This window comes from Oreochromis aureus, linkage group 16 (assembly GCF_013358895.1).
Source record: "Oreochromis aureus strain Israel breed Guangdong linkage group 16, ZZ_aureus, whole genome shotgun sequence".
Lineage (NCBI taxonomy): Eukaryota > Metazoa > Chordata > Actinopteri > Cichliformes > Cichlidae > Oreochromis > Oreochromis aureus.
The window spans coordinates 26,030,729-26,054,241 of record NC_052957.1 but is presented as its reverse complement, the minus strand read 5'-3'; the positions used below and the strand labels follow the sequence as shown (position 1 = coordinate 26,054,241).

The 23,513-nt window shown below is 42.4% G+C and overlaps 1 protein-coding gene across 4 annotated transcripts; it reads left to right on the top strand.

The window, feature by feature from the left end:
• The first annotated feature begins 8,487 nt into the window (after positions 1 to 8,487).
• On the top strand, positions 8,488 to 23,513 carry ankrd50l (ankyrin repeat domain 50-like). 4 transcript variants are annotated; one of them, XM_039600375.1, is made up of 6 exons: positions 8,488 to 8,532; positions 11,535 to 11,610; positions 12,596 to 13,396; positions 18,100 to 18,317; positions 18,636 to 22,192; positions 22,720 to 23,513. In XM_039600375.1, the coding sequence occupies exons 3-5, from the start codon at positions 12,948 to 12,950 to the stop codon at positions 22,187 to 22,189; spliced, it is 4,221 nt and encodes a 1,406-aa protein (XP_039456309.1). In that variant the 5' UTR covers positions 8,488 to 8,532; positions 11,535 to 11,610; positions 12,596 to 12,947; the 3' UTR covers positions 22,190 to 22,192; positions 22,720 to 23,513. The 4 variants fall into 4 exon arrangements, with proteins under 4 accessions (XP_039456309.1, XP_031588795.2, XP_031588794.2 ...); XM_031732935.2 differs by having other exon boundaries at positions 18,636 to 22,200; XM_031732934.2 differs by lacking the exon at positions 8,488 to 8,532 and adding an exon at positions 8,573 to 8,854 and having other exon boundaries at positions 18,636 to 22,200.

Sequence of the window (23,513 nt, the reverse complement as noted above, 5' to 3'; positions counted from 1 at the left end):
CTCCTTTAGTCCGATCCTCTTTCATTAGAATTCTGGCTCAGCTGGATGGACATAAGAAGACCTACTCAGCCAGAACAATATTTATATCAGTCCTGGGAGACATCCGGTACATATGTAAAACCCAAACAATATCATAAATATTAATGTTATTGTCATTTTGAAAAATTATTTATGAGATACCAGGGGTTTAAATATGCTGAAATATTCTGTTGATCACTGAAAAGGAAAGCTGTTTGCCTTCATCTTGGTGTTTATTCTTAACTTCCTGTGCACTCATGTATTTTTTTTCTTGTTATTTTCCATGTAAACAACTTTCTGCACATCTGCAGGTTTTGTAAACTAATTCTAACAAAGGTTTTGCCCGTTTAACTTTTCAAAATTTGAATTTAAGACCAACTACCTTTAATCACTTGCTGACAGAGTTCATTTTGTTTCCTTGGTATGATCTTTAATCGAGCCCTTACCCCGGAAATAGAAACTCTCAATTACTTCAGTCAATCACTTGAATGTCAATTAAATTCTGAAGCCTTACAATTTGTGTGTTTCTGTGTTGAAGTGTTTTTACAATGTAAAATACTCAGATGAATCCATCCACTGTTTTGCAAACTGAAAGTGCTGACGCATGGGGACACACTGCTACTGATTTTGCAGCACAGATTGGTTGGAAGCCGTATGCCTAAACATAAAATGAATGATCATTTTAATTCTTGTTTTCAATGACCCTGTTTATCTGAGGGCGAAAGAACAGAAACCTCAAACATGCCGTGCAACACGTATTCTACAGTGAACTTCCATTATGTCAGCAATACAGAGGAAGACAGCGCTGATTTTTATTGAAAATCAGCTTGCAAACATTTGCTTTGTACTACGTGCACAACGTGACAGACTTGGAGCAATTTATGCCTCAGTCAAGGTTAAGGCCCCAGTCAATCATTTGTTTAAAGTGCTTCACGATTAGGAACTCATTCTGTTTGTGAGGTTCTTTGTCACTATCACAGCCACATCCATTAATAACAGCTAGAAGTAAAAAAAAACAAAAAACAAATTTCATTTTCTGGGAAGGTAAAAGGTTTTTGCAGCTCCTTTCTAAACATACATATTACACTGATTATTTCTGTGTATTTCTATTTCTGTATTGTAAACACATCTTCCTCTCACACTAATGGATACCATGCCAACATGGAAAACAGTGACAGATCTCAGATTAAATGCAATGCAAAGATGCCCACATTTTAAGTCTTTGAGGGAAAATAACAGGAAAACATTGACATATAAATCTGTAAAGAGAGTGTAAAGATTCAATTTCCTAACGGCAAAGAGATGAGTGGCTGTCACAGAGGCGGAGGAGGGGAATGATTAGTATTAGGGAGGGAATTAAAGAAATCAGTGGGAGCAGAAGTAGAACAGTGTGGAGAGATAGAGAGAAAGTTAAGCGAGCTGTTTAAATTTCTGCACAGCTGCCGTCACAAACTGGCCAATATACAAATACAAAATATAGTTTTAATATCAGAAGAACTTCACAGTCAAGGTCCATTTCACAGAAACAATACAAAATAAAAGTTTATCTAAATCAAGTGGGTTCCATTCAGAGTGTTTGTTTGTTTATATTTGCAGAATAGCCACAAACCCAACTCTAAAAAAGCTGACTTGCTGTGTAAAATGCAAATAAGCCGATATTTTATTCACAACAGACCATAAAAAGCATATTAGATGTAAAGATTGTAAAGATTGAGACGTTGCATTATTTTACTATTAATGCCTTCAACATGTCGATGGGGATCTTCTCAGACTTGATGTTGGAGACATTGCTGTAGTGGATTGCGCCTTGCTCATGCAACACATGAAAAGGAGACCTGACACTGCTACTAACAAGTCTTATTCTGAGCTGCACCTCCCAGGAGTAAGTAAAACTCCACCTGCTGACGGTCCAGTGCTCAGCAGGAAGATCTACTTGACAAAAGTGTTACCTTTGCTCCCGGATCACAGAGAGGGGGGTGGAAACTGTTTGCTCCTCCTGTCACATGCCAGCATGCCCTCAACATTGCACGAAGCAAACTGTGTGCCTGTAGTGTGTTTAGCGTTAGTTGGTTTTAGTTGTTTCTGGTCCCTGCAGAACCATAGTGAGAGATTGGTTCATACTGCCAGCAGCTAAGTGAGACAGGGAAACAAGTATCAGCACTAGTATCAGCAATACTGGCACTGTTTTTAACTGGTATCAGATCGATACCAAAGTTTGCAGCATTAGACAGCACTAGTGGAGGACTTTAAATATCTCAGGGTCTTGTTCATGAGTGACACGGGAGTGGAGCAGGAAATTGAGAGATCGATGTGGCATCTGCAGTAATGGGGTGACGAGAGAGCTGACCCTGAAGCTGTCAATTTATAGGTTGATCCACGTTCTGCCCCTCATTTATGGTCATGCTCTCTGGGTAGTGTAAGGAGAAATGAGATTGTGATACAAGGAGAAATGTTGAAGCATGTTTGGCCTCTCCTTTAGAGACAGAGTAAGGAGCTTGGTCATTTGGGAGTGCTATACATATATTATGATTGCTATGATTACTTGTCACAGTAAAATTATTCTTGGGTTCAGTTAGTACCCCATGTACTGTATGTTAAATATGTTGTTAGGTCAGGAATAAGCTGGACTCATACCCTCCATGTCTTTGTTTCTATGTGGGGGTAAATTGCTACATTATTATGTTACACTTGGTAATAAAAAAATAGATTTCTGACTCAAAAGGTCGTACTGGTTCAGTGAAGTCCAAAGTGCATGACATAATTCAACAACAAAATCCAAGCATAGGACAGGCAGGTTCATCTTTATGTAGTAAGTGATTCATTATACATGTTCATTACTATTATAATGACTTGTGATTTCCATTGGAAATACTCTTAACCAATAAAACAAGGTTTCATGTTTAAATCTAATAATTTAAGTTATGGGACTTTCACAATGTGTTTAAGGTGTAAAACCTTTATGTTGCCACAACACTGCCTGCTACTAACACTAACACTGACACTAGCTAAATATTGCATTCGCTTCTAAATGAAGACCTCTGACTCATCTGTTACAAAGCAGTGGCCCAGTGCTGCGTATTTGGTCATGAGGACATATTGTTGTTGTTCTGTTTGGAGAAAATTCTTTCCACATACAGCAGCCCCGTTGCATCACTAGTCTATCTTTGGCACAAAGATTGTTGTTGCAATGAAGCTGACGAATACTGGCCCTGAGTGTCTTTTCTGTCTGCAGCGTCAGTGTTGAGCAATCCATTACGTAGTGTGTAAACTGTTTTGAATTTAAACAAGGTGTCATGGTCGTGGGTCTGTGACCCATTGTTTATGCATTTAGACTTTTTGGGTTCTGCTTTATTTAATATTCTGGTTTGGTTTGTTTTTCAGGTTTTGGTGGTTGTCGTTGTATTTCTGCTATGTTTACTATTTGTATGTTCCGGTCTTAGTTTTGTCATCTAGTCTAGCGGTCCCCAACGTTTTTTGCGCCACGGAGCAGTTTATGTCCGACACTATTTTCACACACCGGCCTTTAAGGTGTCGCAGATAAATACAACAAAATAAAACCAGTACCGGTACCAAAAAAAAGAAGATTTATTCATAACACACGGGAAAAGACCCAGGGAAACCGAGTTAACGATAAAAAACCATAGAAAAATAACAATATAAACCGATAAAAATCATGAAAACCGTAAATTTCACACCTGAGCCTTAACTCTCGCGGCCCGGTACCAAACGACTCACAGACCGGCACCGGTCCGTGGCCTGGGGTTTGGGGACCACTGATCTAGTCTCTGTGTGTGTTAGTTCCTGTTTTATTTTGATAGTCTCCATCGCGTGTGTATTATGTTCAGTTTTGCTTCCCCTGTCTCGTCAGTCTGGTTAGCGTCAGCTGTGTTCCCACCTGTGTCCTGTTCCTCGTTATCCTCTGTGTGTATATAGTCTGCGGTTCCCTGGGTTCTCTGTCATGTTCTTGCTAGTTGTAGAAAGTGGCTCTGCCTGCCTGCCTGCCTGCCTGCCAGCCAGCCAGCCAGCCAGCCAGCCAGCCAGCCAGCCAGCCAGCCAGCCAGCCAGCCAGCCAGCCAGCCAGCCAGCCAGCCAGTTTATTTTAAGTTGTGTGACTGTTTAGTTTGGTCTTTTGCATTTTGTTGTGTGTTTTTAGTTCATTCTGTATTGCAGAGTCCTGCGTTTTTGGGTTCACAAATCTGTCTGCCGCACACCTACACCTGCATGTATGATGCATATATGATGTGGGTTTTTATCAAGTTATTTGTGAATATTTGTGATCCTCTGAAATTTTGATGCAGATATGAAAGATTTGATTAAACTTATCTGTTTTCTAATTAAGGCCTAAAGGACGTTCAGGTCAGGTAAGCTCATCCTGCAGTTCTACAGATCCATAGAGTGGACATTTGTTTGCATTGGTACAGTTATGTGAATATTGTGTTTGCAAGATATTTAAGACTGTTTTAAGTTGGATATTGTGATTATTAGCATGTGCACTATAAGATGAGATGAGAGATGAGATAGCCTTTATTTGTCAGTTGCAGGTCTTTTGCCCGCAACCGAGATGACAGACCTTGCCGACCATACATACATTACACAACATCACATTGGGGAGACAGGTCAGGCTAGGTAGCGAGGAAAAAAACATCGAAATGTGTAACACAAAAGGATAATACAGGAATGCACAGATATCAACACACCATAGCACAATAAAACACAGACGAGCAACATGGGAAAGAGTTCCAGTGTGTACATCTGATCTGGGACCGCTGCAATCTTTCGACTGCGCCTCCAGCTGACCCGATGTCACACAGGATTTATATTATAAGATAAATATCACAACATGATTCCAAACCAAAAAAAAATGAAGACAAAAAGTCATCCAAGTTTAAGATGAGTTTTTAGCTGCTTTTTATCAAAGAAATCACTGAATTAACAGATCTCAAGCTCTGTGGGAGCTCCTGAGGCTGGAAACCACTGTTGTTGTTCTGAGCGCTGACCCTAATCACATGATCTCTGAGAACTGCTGTGGACATATGGATGCATAGTTCACTGATATATGCTAGACTAAAAGTCAAACCCAGAGCTTTAAAAGTGACCCTGAAGTTAATAGGGAGCCAGTGTGTTTATACACTTCTCTGTATTTAATTATTTGTTGTCATTAATCTCTGGCTCTCTTTCACAGCATGTGTTTGTCCTGTCTTCACTCACTTACACCCAAACAGTCATGGAAGATGGCTGCACCCTCCCTGAGCCTGGGTCTGCTGGAGGTTTCCGCCTGTTAAAAGGAAGTTTTTCCTTCCTGCTGTCGCCAAAGTGCTTGCTCATAAGGGGTCATATGATTGTGGCTTAAGAGTGATATCTCACTGAATGTCATCTGGGTAGCAGTGATAAGAAATGTCATTAGAAGTAATCAAAATTTGCTGAAGAAGAACCTATATAACAGAAATTGCAAAGGCCCCAAAACAGCACCTTGTGGCACACCATATTCAAGAGAAGCGAATTTAAGAACAGCCACAGAAAAGAAATGATCCAAAGCAGACTCCAGTATGCCCAGCAAGTATGCCAGTCCTTTGAGAATAATATGATGGTCAGCAGTATAAAAGGCAGAGGTCAGCTCTAGCATCAGCAAATGATGCAGGACATTTGTTTGCAGGACATTGCAAGAGTCCTGCAAACGTGACCTCTGTGGAAGGCAGTAAACAAAGTTCCTACTTAATTCAACTCGTGTGGTTTATTTCTTATCAAAGTTCTCCATCTTTTTTTCATTCTTCTTATGTGATTGAAATTAATTAATGCTGTTTCAATACAATGAACAAATGCACTGCTGAGGGGCAGCTGTCAATTTCCTACATCACATAAGAAGTCAGACCACTGCAGAATAAAATCTAAAAGGATAGGCAAATATTGATTTAATGTCATATATGAAATTATTTTAGCTTGTTTTTTTCACCTCTTATGTTAGTTTTATATTTTTAAAACTTGTGAAACAATTTTGAACCCTACCCGTCCATTTTATTAACTGTTTATCCAACTTAGCATCACAGAGGCTACCTAGTCTATCCCAGCTCTAACAGGGCAAGTAACAGTACACAGTAAAGAGATTAGGCCATCACAGGGCTAACAGAGAGAAACAGACAACATTCACACACACTTTAGAATCACCAGTTACCCTAATAGGCATGTCTTTGTGCACAGGCACTGGTAAAACAAAGTCCAGACAGAAAAGCTTCAGCTGAACTGAAGATTCAAACCAGAAAGACTTTTGCTGTGAGGCAACAGATTTAAATACTCTGATACTATCTGTCTTTAGTGAACTTAAATTATAGGGCACCAGAGAAATTTATGTTACCTTGGTTAAGCCCAACATGACTTTGACACAGGAGACTGCTGTAAAAGGTGACTCCAGGTTAAGTACGAATGTGATGTTCCCCAAACTTTAATGGTTTTGTACTCAAACTGTGGCCAAACCTTTAACAGAACAGGGGCAGATCATTAGCACAAGTTTTGTAAAAGAGGAGAACAACCCGTAAGCATCACAGTTTGTACGTGACTGTTTAACTTGGCAAAAATTCATTTTGCCATGTCATTCATTCATTCAGCAGCCCTTATTTTTGGTCATGTGACTTTGCTAACCAATGTGACGATACTTTTAAGAAAGCAAACCCAAGTGTTGTTACTAACCATGGTTTGGCTTATTTACCGCATGTTGGCCAGCTGCCTTATACAGACTGCGGATGTCAGCACACTCTGTAATATGAATGTAGGGAAAGCAGCTGGTCCAGGTGCTGTTCCAGGATGGGGAATTAACTGAGGAATTCACAATGAATGAATGCACCGTCCACACCTCCTGTAAGACATCCACTACAGTGTTGTTCTCAAACAGTCTGTGATAACATGTTTGGCGACTACATGGCAGTTGCTCAAACAGCAAAACTCATGAAATGTCTGGAGGGACTGGTCCTCAAAGACTTTATGAATTCTCTCCTACCTACTCTGGACTCACATCAGTAGTTATACAAAACCGATGATATCATTCGCATCACCCTCCATGCTCTTTAGCACCACCCGGATCAGCAAGGAACAAACGCGTGTCTATTTTTTGTGTACAGCTCAGTCATCCCAAGCAGACTCTCCTACAAGAAATCATATCTATGTCTATGGATACAGGACTTTAAGTCAGGCAAGATGGGCCTCCACTGCTCCTCAAATCTCTCAGTCAGCACAGGTGTCCCACAAGACTCTGTTTGGTCTGCACACAATCTGCAACACACATGTTTCATTTATTGTTCTATTATAAAACTTTCTCAAACAAATGTAATTTTGAAAGACTATTAATTTTCACACTTAGCTTTGGTCCATCCCATTTTAACGTCATTTAAGCTTACCTGAATCGAACTGTGTGTGCGAACCTGTTTCTGCGAGTGAGTGTGTTCATTTCGAAGTAGTGTACACAATTTCATTGCGCATTATCTTCCTCGATGACGATAAAGGAAAAGTTGAGCAAACTCCAAACTCTGCTGATCAATATCGTGAAATAAAATCGGCAAGAGATAACAAACGGTGTCATGGTGAGACTGTGTTGTCATTATGTAATTACAACAAATAGCCACCAGGGGTCTGTAGAACTCAGTGACTGACTTCTGCGCAACAGGAATAAAAGGGATAAAAATATTTGTTCTATACAGTCCGGAAGTGAATTTTAAATTAGGAGGTCACATACAACAACAACAACAATGACAACAACAACAACAACAACAATAATAATAATAATAATAATAATGATGATGATGATGCATTTTTACTGAATATGTCTTTGGTGTCTCTTTCATAGCTCTTACACATATTTTATACTTATCTATATGTGTGTAGACTCTGTTTAAACATGATTATGTGTATTATATTTCATTTTGCAAACTTGCAAACTTTTTTTATGAAAAGGATTTTTGGTATTTAATTTTATTATTATAAGTATATGTTAGAATGTGAACAATCGGCTAACAAGGTGAAAAGGTCACTTCTCATCTCACTGTGAGTTCAGCTGTGATTTGGGGCTGATTTACCGGATCTCGTGGCTTAAAGCAGAGTCTGTGTGCTTTGGAGCAAACACGTCACTCACAGGTCACTTTAAAAACCAGCTCATCTTATGACAAGAAAGATAGGTCTTTAAAATTAAAGGCCTAGTTTCTATTATTGTCAGTGAATGTGCAGTTTCAGCAAAATAAAATAAAATAAAATAAGCACACTCTGAAATAAGCAAAGCTTCCTTTGCTTTAGCTTTAAGATTTTTTATTTCTCTTAACTATGTTTAGTATAAGTAGTAAAATCTGTTGTCCAGTCTAAATGTGTGCCCTCAAAACACACTGTTATTGAAATGTAACGCCCAGTAGGATCAAGTTCACCTTTAAGGTGATGGTATGAAGAATTGTTGGAGACACGTGATTAAAATCCGGTGAAGTGCTGTGGGGCTGTGTGAGTCTCTGAGAGGCAGACGGAGAAGAGCAGCGTTCGTGGCAGGTAAGATCACGCTGTGTGCATTTACAAGTCAGACGCGGTGTCCTGCTGTACAGGAGGGAGAATATTTTTTTGCTCTGTGAGCTTTGATTAAAACAAACAGCCTTTCCGCGAGCAGATGTGTGCTCATGTTTTGAATGGCGACGACTATTCCGACTGATGAAGCAGTTTGACACATTATCACGGGATATTTTTTTTGGTCACACATGCGGGAGAATCGTCCTACATTTGGTGTGGGAGCAGGCACGCTGACAACCTGTGGATTCCAGCAGCGAGACAAACGCGTCCAGAGTGCAGCTGATCTGCTGTGTGCCGTGCACGCTGGGTAATTGTGGAAATTTGTGATCCGGTGATTAAGAATCGTGTGAAGGTATTTGCAGATAATGACCTTGTGACGTTGATTAAAATGATCTAATAATCATTTTCAAGAAAAAATTAACATTTTTTGTTCGATTATTTGGTGACTACAAATTGGCTATGCATACGCAAAGTGCTTGAAGTGTATAGAATAAAGCACTGCATGAATTAATAGTCTTTATAAAAATGTGGTTTGTACGACCAGAAAAAAGGGCGCTGTGTAAATGCATGTGCATTACAGTAGCAGCAAACTCTGCTTCTTGCGTCTTTTGTTAAGAAATGTGGAAGGAGTGGAAGAACCGCTTCAGGAAACAGCCTTCAGCTGCCAGGAAATGGATGTCATTTATCCATCTCTCGTTTTGTGAACCCTATAGTAGCACCGATATGCACCAGTATAGTTCTACTGGAACTCTACTGGAGGGATGAAACATCATTCTGGAGAAAAATGATTCCCTCAGCTGATGTTTTGATGAGACTGCTGTCTGAAGCGTTGTCCACATATCTAGGGAATTGCTTGCTGTGTGTGGCTTTTTTTGAAGAGGACACTGGTTGCTCTGGTGGGCATTGTAGGCACTTCCACACAGATAATCATCTTGCATATTTCCCACTCCGTCTTCTGCTCTTAACTTGTTCCCCGCCGCAGTTATTTCACCTGTGATCTCTACAAGTCACTTTCATGCTCTCGCTTTTCTGCATAACCTCTAGTCTCGTCTTGTATGTGCACCGCTTAACAGTAAACAGCAACATTAGAATCACATCTTTTTTTTCATACTCAATCAGCCATTTGTGTACACATAGTGCCCTATGCATGGAGATCCTGTTATCGTGGAAGAGAACACTCAAAAGTGCTCCTAATGGCACAACAGAGCTACTGGTTTGCCTCACTGTTGGTTTAAGGGTTTTCCCTTAATGTGTCCCAGTACAGTTAATGTTTTTGGGGTATGGGATTTTTGGGGGTTTGTCTCAACCCCCCAAAACCCAGTATCAATCGGTCCGGCTCCACTTTTTAATTTCTGGTACAGTAGGTGGAGTTGGGCTGACTGTTCTTTGCCCTATTTTAGTCATAATACAAAGCACAGCAGCTAACTCCAATTCTGTATTGAACTTGTCAATGTTTTTGGTGTTTTCATCAAACCTTCAGCTCCGGAGCAAATAATCACGTTGCTCAGACTTCCAAACAAATGCTGTAAGTTGTACGCGCACATTTTTTCAGTTTTCTTGTGGGAGTCAGAGGGTGTAAAGAAAAGGGAAAAAAATTCTTAATGGAATGGTGTGCAACCTCTTTGCTGGTTGCCTAGCAACTTCATTCAGTGCATTCACATGCACTTTAGGTTCACACTGCATGAGAAACCGGGTTACTGTAATTGGAGCATGGAGTTAGAGGTACCTTATTTTCTGGGTGTCCGCTTCTGGTGCCTGAAAAGTCATCTTCCGTAGTGACAGATGATTGTATTCCCAAATAATTCCAACCTCTTACAGTCTGAATAAGTTTTGACTCAGTGAATGTTTAACTTTGTCTTACTAAATACATAAATGAATAAATTAGGCATGGTAGGGAATCTGGCTTTATTTGACTTCTACTTAGACAGCTTGCCGTTGAAGGCTTCAGCTTCGGATTCTGCACCAGTATCTGCTCAGGCTGCATAGCAGGTCCAGAGGGCTTTGTTAGTAACCACAAGTAATGACAAGAATGTAGACAACTTCTCTGCTTGGTGCCAGGTTTGCTCATTACTGTCATCAGTGTGCTGCTAAAACAGCACATCTCTCATTCTCTAGTTGATTTTCAGTATTTGGCACTTGTCAGCCGACAGTGCAGCATATGTGTCATCCACCTATAGGAGGGTATTCCTTGCCTGAGAAAGCATACAGACTAAATGTTGCACAGGTTAGGAACGTCAGCTGGCGACTCTTAGCTTCCCTTGCTCTTTGAATTACGCTGTCAGCAGGCTGCCATGCTGTCGATGATATGCACAGCAGCAGGGTCTTTCAAGTGTTAAATCACGGTCTGATCTGTCAGATTCAGCTTCCTGTAGCTGATGCTTGATTAGTCACTGACTTGAAATGAAGAGCAGCGTGCGCCCTCATCATCATCATCATCATCATCATCACCACGCCGAGTTTATCTCAGAGGCCCTTTGCATTCTTTGTCCAAATTCTTCAAAGATCTTTATGAGAACCAGACTCATCTTTTTACTGCCTTTTCGTGATACTTTACACTTTTTTGTCCAATCAGAAGAACTTAATGTATTGGCAGTTTGCATGTAGAAGCTTTTTCTTCTTCTCTTCATTGTCTCATATGTGAAACATGCATCTGTGTGACATGTGCTTGGTATCATATAGTCTCAAAATTCCAACCATTCAGCTTTTCAGTGTTTGTCTCACAGCAGGAAAAAATGTGGAATGTTGTGGGACAGCTTTTAAAAACAGCAGATAACATAGTCATACATACTGGAGCTCTCAAAAGGTATTTGCAAATAAAGTGAGAGTAATGGCAGCTGCTTTTAATTGCCTTAATTCCACAGAAAATAAGGTTAGTGTTCCTCCAGCATATTTCTTTTCTCCAGGTTTCTCCATCATGATTGGCTACCACAAAATAGAAACTAAAGACTCGATTTGCTGATCCTTTTTTTTTTTTTTTTTAAATGTAGGGTGTAACGCCGGTCCAGGAAATGCCAGAGTGTGTTTGACCAAAGAAGATGCCGCCCCTCTTTAATGAAAACACAGGTAGGAGAAGTGAGTTGCTAATTCAGAAGGGTTCAGAGGAATCTGTTTGATTTGTTTATGTTTTCCAGTTTGCATGTACCTTCATCACACTTTAATTAAAAATCTGATTTTAATCAACAAAGTGGAAGTCAGAAAGAAAGTAGTCAAATTAGCAGTGTTGTGACTGGTGTTACTGCTGAAACGCTTCCCATAAATAACAGAAAACAAAGAATATTTCATTATATTTTCTCAGTGAGTGAGCTGTTGAATTACTTTGTTTTTCTTTTTGCTCTAGATCAGCAGTCAAAATATCAAACACATTCGCTTTATAATGATATAAGGAGGATAAAATGTTTGGCACTCTTGCCTAGTAAATGATTTATGACTAATTAATTAACTCAAAGTGAGTCAGAACAATAGAAAGTGAAATTCGAGGCTCATGTTTTGATGCCAGCAGCACAACTTACCTTCTTGACACAAAACTGTAGTGCTGTAGTCTGGCAGATACCTTTCCTACAGCTGACGGAGTGTCCTGCGATTGAACCTCGACCCCAGGTAACTCCTCCCACCTGTCAGCTGTAGAGTGGCTTATGATCACATGAGTCCTCCCCCTCAGCACTCCTCTACCTTGGTGCTCACCCGTGCATGCCTGGACATGCTGTGAAACACTGAGAGAGGGTGGAGACAAAAAACAAAACAAAACAAGAAAAACCGGAAGGCATGAGAGAGAGCGAGAGAGAGATAGGGGGGTTGAGGGAAGGCAAAGATCCGTGGGTGTGGGAAAGGGAAAAAAAATTTCATGCTAAAGCTGCAGTTTTGGGTCGATTCTCAAAAAAGAAGCAGGACAGAAAGTGAGAGAAGAGGGGAAACTGTGGCTGTAATTGGAGCACACGGAGGGCGACTCAGACAGGGGAGGGGGTGAGATACATGCCATTAAGTCAGCGAGAAACATGCTGTCATTGACTCATTCCTCATTTCCTTCTCCCTCTTTCTTGATTCCTGACAGAGCAGCTCCATGATCCCCCACGAGAAGCATGGTGAACTGTGGCATTTCAGACTCGGCGACACAAAGATCAAGACGTTGAGAGAAAATGAAGAGGTGCACCTTTCCTGACTTAACCTTTTTCTGACTCTTTTTTTTTTTTTGCCAGCCTTACACCTTGGGACCTACGGGAGAAAGACAACTAGCGATAATAATCGCCTGATGCAACACTTTCAGAAACTGACAAGCTAAAGAAATATCCAGTTATTGCCTAGAGCTGTCACACACACTGGCTGCAGCTGTACCACAAAAAGAAGGAGTGGAATTAGTCACCGGGTATGGGATGTGACATTCAGAGCGCTAAGTTGTTCCCTGGATGTCAGAACCCCAGGAACAAATGAGCAGCAGTGGATTTGGCAGCAGCTCCAGCTTGCTCCGGGGCCGGCATTTTTATTGCCGGGAATGGGCCCTGGACAAGCTGCGTCGCTGCCTGGACGCCCACTCAGGGCCCGGGCAAGCTCCAGGGGTCCTGGTAACGGGGGGACCTGGTGCCGGGAAGACAGCTCTGTGCACCGAGGTGGTGTCCCCCACCTCAAAGGCAGGGCTGGCGGTTGGGTTGGCACAGCGTTGCCTTGCGGCCCACTTCTGCCAGAGGGAGGACCAGAGGAGTACAGTGCTGTGGAGGTTCGTCCTGGGCTTGGTGGAACAGCTGAGGGCCTCTCCTCTCCTCTCTCCAGGGTACGAAGAGCTCCTCAACAGCCCATCTGTATCCTCTGCCCTGGAGCCTCTCACGTGTCAAAGAGACCCTAATGAGACCTTCAAGAGGTTTGTATCATGTTTCTTTTTTTCTTTGTTTTGGTGTCCTACAAAACGTCTGCGCTTGATTCCATCTTTTGAGATCAGTTTTGCTGAAACAAATCTGTGGGAAATTTCCCACTTCTTCAAAATGAAAGGGAAAAGAAAGTTGCCTGAAACCCATCCAGGTGCTCAGCGTGTATGTGCACGTTCAAGGGCATGGCTCATGCCCAGCTCATCACAGCAGAATTTATGTGGGGGTCTGTAAATCATGACGCTGACGATGAAAGCTGGAGCAAAGTTCCGACTTTGTGCGTGGGAAAAGCGGTTTATCAGATTCCAAAATCAATGAAAACAGGCCGATGGAGACCTGGCACTGCAGCTCGGTGCTGTTGTATAAGTGGCCTGTTTGAGTATTTAGTTTTAAATGTAGCTGTTAACAGATCGTGTATTTACAATGATGTTATCTGTTTACTGTCAACCTGCTGATGACCCATTTTGTGTTTTGTTAACATGATGATCTTAACGTTATGAAACACGGAAGCTATGAAATTCAATTCGTGACCATCCGGTTATCTGACAGCATCTAGGATTAGGGCTGGGCTGGTATTGTTTGAATCCAGTTCCATGCATTGAGCTCTATATAACTTTTTTGTTTGTTTTATTGCAGAAAGTCTGAAATTTTATTCATTTTATTGCATGAACGATTAAAGTAGTAAACTAAACATCATTTCCAACACTTGCTGAGTCGCCAGAGTTGGTATGAGCTCCTGTAATTGGGGGAAGGACTAACAGAGTTATGTAGGAGCCAGGTGTTGTGGACATCTCCCAAAGCCACCTTACCTTCAACCTGTTACTTGGATGGACTCTGCTTAGGTTCGAATACATGGGTTTCCAGTGTTAGCACATGTTGCAAAGCTCCCTTTTCATTGTTTGCAGTTTTTCCCACATCTCCACTTAAGATCACTGAGCTCAAAAACAGAAGTGCCTGTCTGGTCTGTCTTCTGAGAGAGGACCACCCAAAAAATCATGATCCAGTAGATATAAAGTGAGCTGAATAAAAGCTGCTGTCATAAAGTAATGTGCATGTAAAGAGTGAAGCCGCCTCACTCTGAAAACAAAAACAGAGTAAAGCACGAGCAGCTGTTCATGTTGTGGGAAAATGCTCCAGCAGAGCTTAAAGGTTATCTTTATTTTTGTCTAAATAAAGGTGGTTTTCTGCAGGTGTTTAGAGTCTCAGCAGGCAGTTAACTGCCTCAGAGCCTGTACATGTAAAAGCTGCAGTGAGCAGCAAACAGAAGCCGGGACAGTCGCAGGAAAAGTGTGCAGCAGCTATTCTTCCTCGTCTTATATTTATGTCTCCCCCTCATAATGCCGCCCATTCACAACACACAATGGGGCCTCCAGTGAATGAACGCTGCAGTGTTATTTACAACATAACATCCTTTCAGAGACGGAGGGGGCAGGGAGGGAATTGAGGGGGACAAAGAGGTGAAAAAATGCCTCCGGCTCCCCAGTGACCGTCTCGGCACCAGTCAGCGAGGTCGCTCTCCTCTCTGAGACTTTGACACTTTGCCGGTGTGTTTGCTTTGCGGTGAGTCGGAGCGCTTCTGCACTCCTCCTCTGTTTGCTCTCCTCTGGTGTGAAGTACTGAGCTGAATTCCACATTCCTCTCAGACTGGCTCGCAGCCAGCAGCTGTTTGTGTTGGGGGGCTCTTTTGAGAGAAGGTGGCTGCGGGTGAAGGTCCACTGTGTCAGGACACCCATGGACAAATTGAAGAAACGTGGATTTGAATTGGCAGTGAAAGAGAAGGAAAATAAGCCTGTGTGCAGTGCAGTGCTCCCTCTGTCTGGGTCTGTTCACTAAACTGGTCTCTTATATTGATTTTAATCCGAGCCATAGAAACAACTGTTCAATACTGGGTCGTGTCCTTTTTGGTTCGCACTAACCTAAGTGCCAAGATGGGAAAAAGTATCATTTCAGACATACGACCTGACCGGTCACTCAGTCACTGGACACTTGTGGCTATGGTAGCTTCTCGGGAGACACATAATCTGATGACAAAGTGGCACAAACTGCCACTGGACCTCCCATGACAGCAGTAATGACAGGTCACAGCAGGACAAATGGGCGGCTTGTAGTGAAGCTCTTTCTAAGTAAGCTCAGTCGTGTTGAACATCTTTCATACCAGTTTGAGTAAAGTCAGCATACTTTAAGGTGCACATAGCATTGGCTACAATGTCCCGTGTGTGTATAAGAAAATGTATTAAAAGTATACAATACAAATACATTTGTCTCTATAGGATTTATTCAACTACATCACCCATGTTAAATGAATGTGTCACCCGAAGTAAGCGAAAACCCAATGAAAGAATTACCCTTCCTCCTCCCCACATCTGAGTGTTGGCCCGCTGAGGGAGTGTTGTTTTAATCAGATAACTAAAAGCCCGCAGTGGTATGATAAGCTTGTCATAACCTAGCTGAAATCGTCACTCAGAGCAGGGTGTCGCTCTTCTTTTTACTGTGTGATATATTCGATAATAAAGGTCGAGTCTATTATCTGGTTAGCTAAGTCTTGAAATATTAGTGATCTCAAGGCATTGCAAAAGACCTTTTGTAAGCAGCTTTGATGATTCATCAAATAAACCCACAATCTCACAAAGTGGCCGCTCCCAGCCTATCAAACCTGAGGATTTGCTTCCTTTTACTAATTTAAACCCTACTCACAAAAATCTAATTAATTTCAAAATAATAGATACATTAACTCATCATATAAACTTGGGAACTGTTTAGGGTATGGTGCAGTTGTTTCAGAACATGCATATAATCCTGTTTGTTTAGTGTCTCATCCATGCATGAGATAACTATTAGGCCTATCTCTTGCCAAAGTCTAATCGTTATAGAGATGACTAATTTTTTTTTTTTTTTTTTTATAGATATATTTTTTGTAAGTGGTGACATTTCTCCTCCCGCTCCTTATTCAGAGCTTATTAGTTCTTGACCCCTGAGTGTGAGCAGTTAGTGACACAGCTTACTTTTGATTGTTTAAGTCTCGGTGAAACTCTTTTTAGTTAGTTTTTTTTTTTTTTTTTTTAATTTTAATATAACGTGACATTATTTTGAGATTAAAGTTTTTCTCTTCTCGCCTTTTTACTTCTAAAACAAACAAACAAAAAACCCCAAAGACTGTTAAATCCGTTAGATGAAAACCTGTTTGGCCTCTAATGGTACCTGGACCTTGTGGTCATTTTTAAACACAGACATTAACACTAATGACAGCTCACATACAAACCTACACCCTGTGTTTGTTGCAGGATGAGGCATTTTTGCCAGCTGTAAAGCTCTTCTGAAAACTAGCAGTGTGCGATAGTGCAAATCGTGGCATCGATCGGATACCAAGTAATTCCAAGTAGTGTTGCCCATAATAGCGCTGATGCTTTAAATTTATAATGGCAGCTTATGAGCTTATGTAGGGAAGAGCAGTATGTCATGACCTATGAGGTGAATTTTAAGCACCTTGAGGCGACTGTTGTTGTGATTTGGTGCTATAGAAATAAAACTGAATTGAATAATCATATATTTGCAAATTCTGAACACATTTTATAACGACTAAATCACCGGGCTACATGCTGAACTTGAAAGTATTGATCCTCTTGTGCTAGTATCAATCCAATACCAATACAAGCACTGGTATTGATTTGATATTGGTATTGTACTATCGATGTTTGGATATTTGAATGATCCCTCTAGGGGTGTCACTTTTTTCCCGGGTGAGAAGCTTTGCTATAATACTGCTGCTGACCTGCACCCATGACACGGAAGTGCAGCTTCTCCAAACATTTTTTTCCTTTTTTCTCCAGCACCACTGTGATTGGACATCAGGGTCAAGAGGTTCAGTGTTGTGTTTGCCGTGTATCCATAATTATTATTATTATGTGAAAAGAATTGCCAGTTTGATAGAGTGTGTGTGAGAGAGAGACCAGGGTGGAGCTGGAAATTCACATGTTCCATCAACCTGAGTCACCCTCAGATCACAGCAGGGCGTGGGTGCTGACCGCAGTGATTAAAAGGCAGTGACGCCACTATTTTAGGTTTAGCCAATTTTGTAATTGTTTTATGGTTTTGCAGCTTGTTCCGGTGTTTAATGAAAGTGTAGGGTGTGGGACTAAACTGCTGTTTAGTTCTCTGATTACAGTTTGATATCTGTGTTAACAGGTTAACATGAGAGTCGGCTTTAATTTTACTGTAGAAGCATCTGATAGCAGTTGTCCTGGTTGTCTCTTGTTTACCCACTTGTAGTTTGGATTTGACCTAAATTACTGTGAAAGTGTAAATGTAATTGCTTAGTTTGCCTGACATTTGCTTACTTTTTTTTTTTTTATTGAGTTTTTTTCAAAGGCTGAATGAAACTGATTATGACTCCAGTACTACTGAAGATTCAACATATGCAAAACAGGGAAAAAAACCTCCATAAAATGCAGTAAAAAACTAAACTAAACTCCACACTTTAAATAAAGATGCCTGAAGTCGTAACAAAGTCTGACTGTCATTCCCAGTGACTCACACCGACAATGTGCAAAAGATCTAATCTGCTTTGTTGGCATAAACGAGTGTTCACAATGTTACTTTTCTTTTTCAACTCTATTATCAACCCACGAGTCCTGCTGTTATTACATTGTCTTAAGTGTAATGTCTTGCACTGTGTGTCTGCCTCTTCCTCGCATGTCCTTAGAGCAGTGTTGGAACCCCTGTCGGACCTTCCTCCTCCTGCCCAGACTCTGATGGTGGTTATAGACTCCCTGGACATAGAATATGGACCAAGGGAAGGAGTTAGGAAGAGTGGCTCCATTGCAGAGCTTTTAGCCTCCAGTCAACACCTGCTGCCCAGCTGGTTGCTGCTCGTCTGCTCGGTCCGCCGCCAAAACAAGGCCCTGTGCAAGATGTTCTCAAGTATGTACATACTTCTCTTATAAGATTATGCAATATATTACAAGATTGTCAATGCAATCAGTTACATGTGAACGCAAGCTAAATACCAAATCATCCAGGACTTCGAGAAATCGTTAGCTGGAGGTCTACCATTACGCTAGAACAACCTGCTATAGAGTTTTCAAAATAAGAAGGAAAAAAACCCCAAAGCATCACATAAGACTGAAAAAATGCAAAACATAAAAAACTGTAGATAGAATCCAATGAGGAATATACAAAACCTTATTGAAGATTAAAAAACAAAACAACAAAAACACAACTGTCCTATCTGTATTGTAGGTTTTCGTAAACTCTGTCTGGATGATCTGCGGAAGCCTCCAGCAGTCCGTGACGTACAGCAGTACATCCTCTGTCGGCTGGATAAAGAAGCAGCGCTTCGTCGACAGCTCACCCCTGATACCGCCGATATGCTGAATCTTCTGCACATCAAAAGCGGTGGCTGCTTTCTCTTTCTTGAGCGTGTTCTGGACGGTGTGGCAGCTTCGCTGGTGGGTCTGCGAGAGATCCGGGACATCCCCGGGACTCTCAACGGACTCTACCTCTGGCTGTGCCAGAGATTGTTCCCCCGAGGGCGCTTCATCTACATAAGGCCTCTCCTCAATGCCCTCTTGGCTGCCCCGAGGCCCCTAACACTCCAGCAGCTATTCACGGCAGTCTGGACTCAGGACACCTTATTAAGTCTTCAGGACTTTGAGAACAAACTCCAAACCCTCTCTGCGCTCCTAATCGATGGACCCGGAGGCACCAAACTACTTTTTCATGCAAGCTTTACAGAGTGGCTGACAGATGTCAAGTACTGCACACAGAAATATCTGTGTAGCAGAACAGAAGGTCATAGCATGCTTGCATCATCTCTGACTCTACAGGGACCTAACCTGGACGTTGAGCAAACTTGCCAACTAGCCACACACTTAATTTGCTCAGGGCACCATAAAGATAAACCTGCATTTTTGGCACTGTGGATGCTGTGGGCAGGTGTACGTGCTCTTAACCCCACCTGCAGTAAAGCACTTGCAACATGCTTAGCTCAGCTTCCTGTTTCAGTGAGTCAGGAAGTTGCTCAATTGCTGATGAGAAGTGGACTCGTCTCTCCAACCTTTTTTTCTGGAGCAGACCCAAGTCATGCAATGCATAGTGTAGGTGAAGAAGGAATTGGTGTGCAACAGACGCTTGAAAGGGAGACATCTATAAAGAACCTGCTTGCCAGTGGCATGTCTGTAAACCAGCCTGGTTCTACAGATGGACAGACTCTGCTTGCTAGTGCAGCCCACGAGGGTTCTGCAAATTTAGCTAAACTTCTCCTCTCACATGGCTCTGATCCACTGATCAGTGATCATCAGGGTCAAACGCCACTGACTTTAGCCTCCAGGCAGGGTCATGTCAAAGTGTTGTCTGAACTCCTGGAGTGGGCCAAGAGCCAAGACCCAAAAACTGCAGTACAGATGATGGAGCATGTTGACAATGAAGGATGGACAGCGTTGCGCTCCGCAGCTTGGGGTGGACATGCTGAGGCTGTCCGTCTACTGCTGGATGCAGGAGCAGATGTAGATGGATGTGACAGCGAGGGCCGGACTGCTCTCAGAGCTGCTGCGTGGGGCGGTCATGATGAAATTGTTCTCACACTACTGGACTATGGGGCTCAGGTTGACAAAGCTGATAGCAAGGACCGCACGCCACTTATCGCAGCTGCCTATATGGGACATCATGAAGCAGTGGCAATATTGTTGGACCACAATGCACGAGTTGATTTGGCTGACGGAGATGGGCGCACTGCTCTGTCAGTTGCAGCCCTCTGTGTCCCTACAGCAGCAGGGGTCAAAGGTTTTGGAGAGGTAGCAAGTCTGTTACTGGAGCGTGGAGCTGATCCAGGGCACAGAGACCATGATGGAATGACACCGCTTCTTCTTGCATCCTATGAGGGCCATGAAGATGTAGTCGAGCTTTTGTTGGAAGCTGGTGCTGACGTAGATGAAACTGCTGGACCTGACGGCAGTGTGCCTGCTGCTGCTGCTGTTACTCCCCTCCTGGCAGCAGCAGCAATGGGACACATGAAGACCGTGTCACGGCTGCTTTTCTGGGGAGCGGCCGTGGATGCCATTGATTGTGAAGGCAGAACGGCACTATGTCTAGCAGCAGCCAGAGGGAGCGTTGAGGTTGTCCGTACATTGCTGGACCGAGGCCTGGATGAGAACCATAAAGATGATCTTGGCTGGACTCCATTGCACGCTGCTGCGTGTGAAGGACATCGTGCAGTTTGTGCCGTTTTGACAGAAGAAGGCAGCATGGCACGAGTTGGAGAGATGGACATCGAGGGACGCACTCCCCTTATACTAGCTGCCCAAGAAGGTCATTGGAGCACTGCCAAACTACTATTAGACAGACGGTCCCCCATTGACCACAGAGCCTATGATGGGCATTCTGCCTTGAGTGCTGCTCTCCTGGAGGGCCATGCTGATGTTGCAGAGCTGCTTATGAAGCGAGGGGCTGATACTGATGTCCGGGATGCAGAAGGGCGTCCTTTGCTCTACCTACTAGTATTGGAGGGTCGCCTTGATATGGCTACTCTCCTAATTGAAAAAGGGGGTGTTCCTCTGGAGTCTAGAGACTCTGAGGGCCGTACAGCGCTTCATGTGGCTTCCTGGCAAGGATGTGTAGAGATTGTAGACCTACTTTTAAGACACGGGGCGAACCCCAATGCACAGGATGCAGAAGGGAGACCACCAATACATTCAGTGGCTTGGACAGGACACGCTAAAGTAGGACATCGCCTCCTAGAAGCCAGTGGCATCAATATAAACCTTGCTTGCCATCAGGGGGCAACAGCTCTGAGCATCGCTGCCCAGGAGGGACATGCTAACATCGTTGCAATGCTTCTAGAAAGAGGCTCAAATCCCAATCACATGGATAAATATGGCCGCAGTCCGGTCAAAGTGGCTGGGAAACATGGACACTATAACATTGTCAGGATGTTGGAGAGCTATGGAGCCAAGCCATATCTAGGTGTGTTGCCTAACTCTAGTACTGTATCCCCTTCAAAATCCAACATGATCCCGTCTTTAGGAATCTCAGAAAGTAGTGGAGGTGAAGTAACTGTTGCAACCTCGTCGTCCTCAGTTTCTTCTCCAGGCTCCACTGCAGAACGATTCCACTCCATGCAGAGCTCCCAAACCTCATCGACCTGCCACTCACTGGCCACGGTGCAGACGGTGCCAGCTGACAGCCTCAGCTTTATACAGCAAATCCAACAGCACTCACTGCCCCGCAGTCGTAGCCGTAATTCCACCCTCCCTCCACCAGGGGGCTCAGGCATAGGCAGTCTCCACGGAAGCAGTAAGAGGCAACCCAAAGGCAGCCCTCCCCCTACTGTGTGCACAGTCACTGCCATGGTGCATAATTATGATTTGCCTCAGAAAGGCCTATCATCTGGACTTGAATATCATGACAAAATAAACAAACAAAGCTCAAATTTAATAAAAACAGAGAGGACTAATTACACAGGTGGTAAATGGAACTCTGTAATGGCTTCACTTGGGATAATGCCAGGACAGGACCAACCGCTAGGTGCTAAAAACCGAGAGACCCCTCCTCTCGGATACCCGTACAGGCTTCAGAGCCCACTTCAAGAGCAAACTTGGGATTCTAAACCCCAGAAGAACATTTTGTCACCGGTTTGCTACAGCTTTTCCCCCGTCCCACCTTGTAGTGCCTTGCCAGATGATGTAATGGTCACTATGACAACCACAGACCCACAGCTTAATCTCAAACGGGCCATCAAACTGCAATTTGAGGGTCCCACCAGTGTAGCCTTACACAAGAGAGAGACGCCTCTGTGACTGGTACGCAAGTAAGTTGCCTAAGTGAGCATTGACTAGATTTTCTTCACAATCTTTTTACTGTACTGTGGCTCAGTGATGTAAATAATTCAACTGTCAACAGCAAAAATGTAAACATAATAACTTTGTCAAACCAAATTCCCAAATACATTTTAGTTCAAGGGTTTCCAGTGAGATTAAAATTGACAGGATCAAGTCTTTGATTGGTCAATTAGATAAATTAGATGAAGGTGAGACTGTTATTTTGAAGTCCATCTATCCAACCATTTTCTGAAAAGCTTATTTAATTCAGGATTGTAGGGGTCCTGGAGCCTATCCCAGCTGTTACTGGGTGCGAGGTGGAGTATATCCTGGACAGTTTGACAGTTGATCATTGAGCTAACAGACAGCCAGAGACAGACAGCCATTCATACTCAGATTCAAAAGTTTAGAATTACTAATTGATCTAACCTAAGTAAGTGGAGAGAACCAGCAGGACTTTTTCCCCTTTCTTTTTTATTCAAATGCTAATGATTTTATCTTTCTTTTAGGTGGAGTAGGACATTTTTGGATGCTCAAGGAGATGTCAGTTCTTTTTGGCAGTGATTCACTGGGTTCAAATGAGAGGAAATCATTCCTTTTTTCAGCATCCTTTCAGAAAACCAGAGGAAGAAGAGACTGAATGACATTAAAGCCTTTTTTTGTTTTACCTGTTGTGTGGGAGGAGTAGAGCACATCCTTACAGACAAAATCATGCTGATATATTTAGTATAAAGCATAACTTGATGTTATTTTTCTATGATAGCATACTTTTGATCAGCACCAGTTGGACAAAAATACCTTTTTACTATTTTATTTTAATTTATTTTACCCCATAGAGCCATATGGAGTAATGGTTGAGTTTTTTGTTTTTTTTTTTGTTTTTAAACAGTCATGTTCAAGAGCTTTAAGCTTGTGGCCTTGACCTTTTAGGGACACCTTTGATATTTGCTAGAAACTGGCCTACATCCCCCATAGTTGTTCCATAGCTGTCAACCAAAAATAATTTTCAGAAAAACAAGCCTACCAGAGCCTGACCTACTGCTGGTTTATGATACAGTGCTAACTCTAATACGCCGCCAAGTTTGCAGAATGCAACTTGGCTCACTGACAGTGTGTCTGTGAGCAGGCAGGAAGGAAAATGAAAACTGGACAATAAAAACTGAGGGTGGATGTGGGAGGGCTGTTAATTCCAAACATGTATGTGGCCTAAAATTTTTAGTTTTTATTCATTTTTTTTTTTTTTTAAATTTCATCAATATTTAATTACATAAATTAAAATGGCAAGTGGTGCTATAAAATGTTC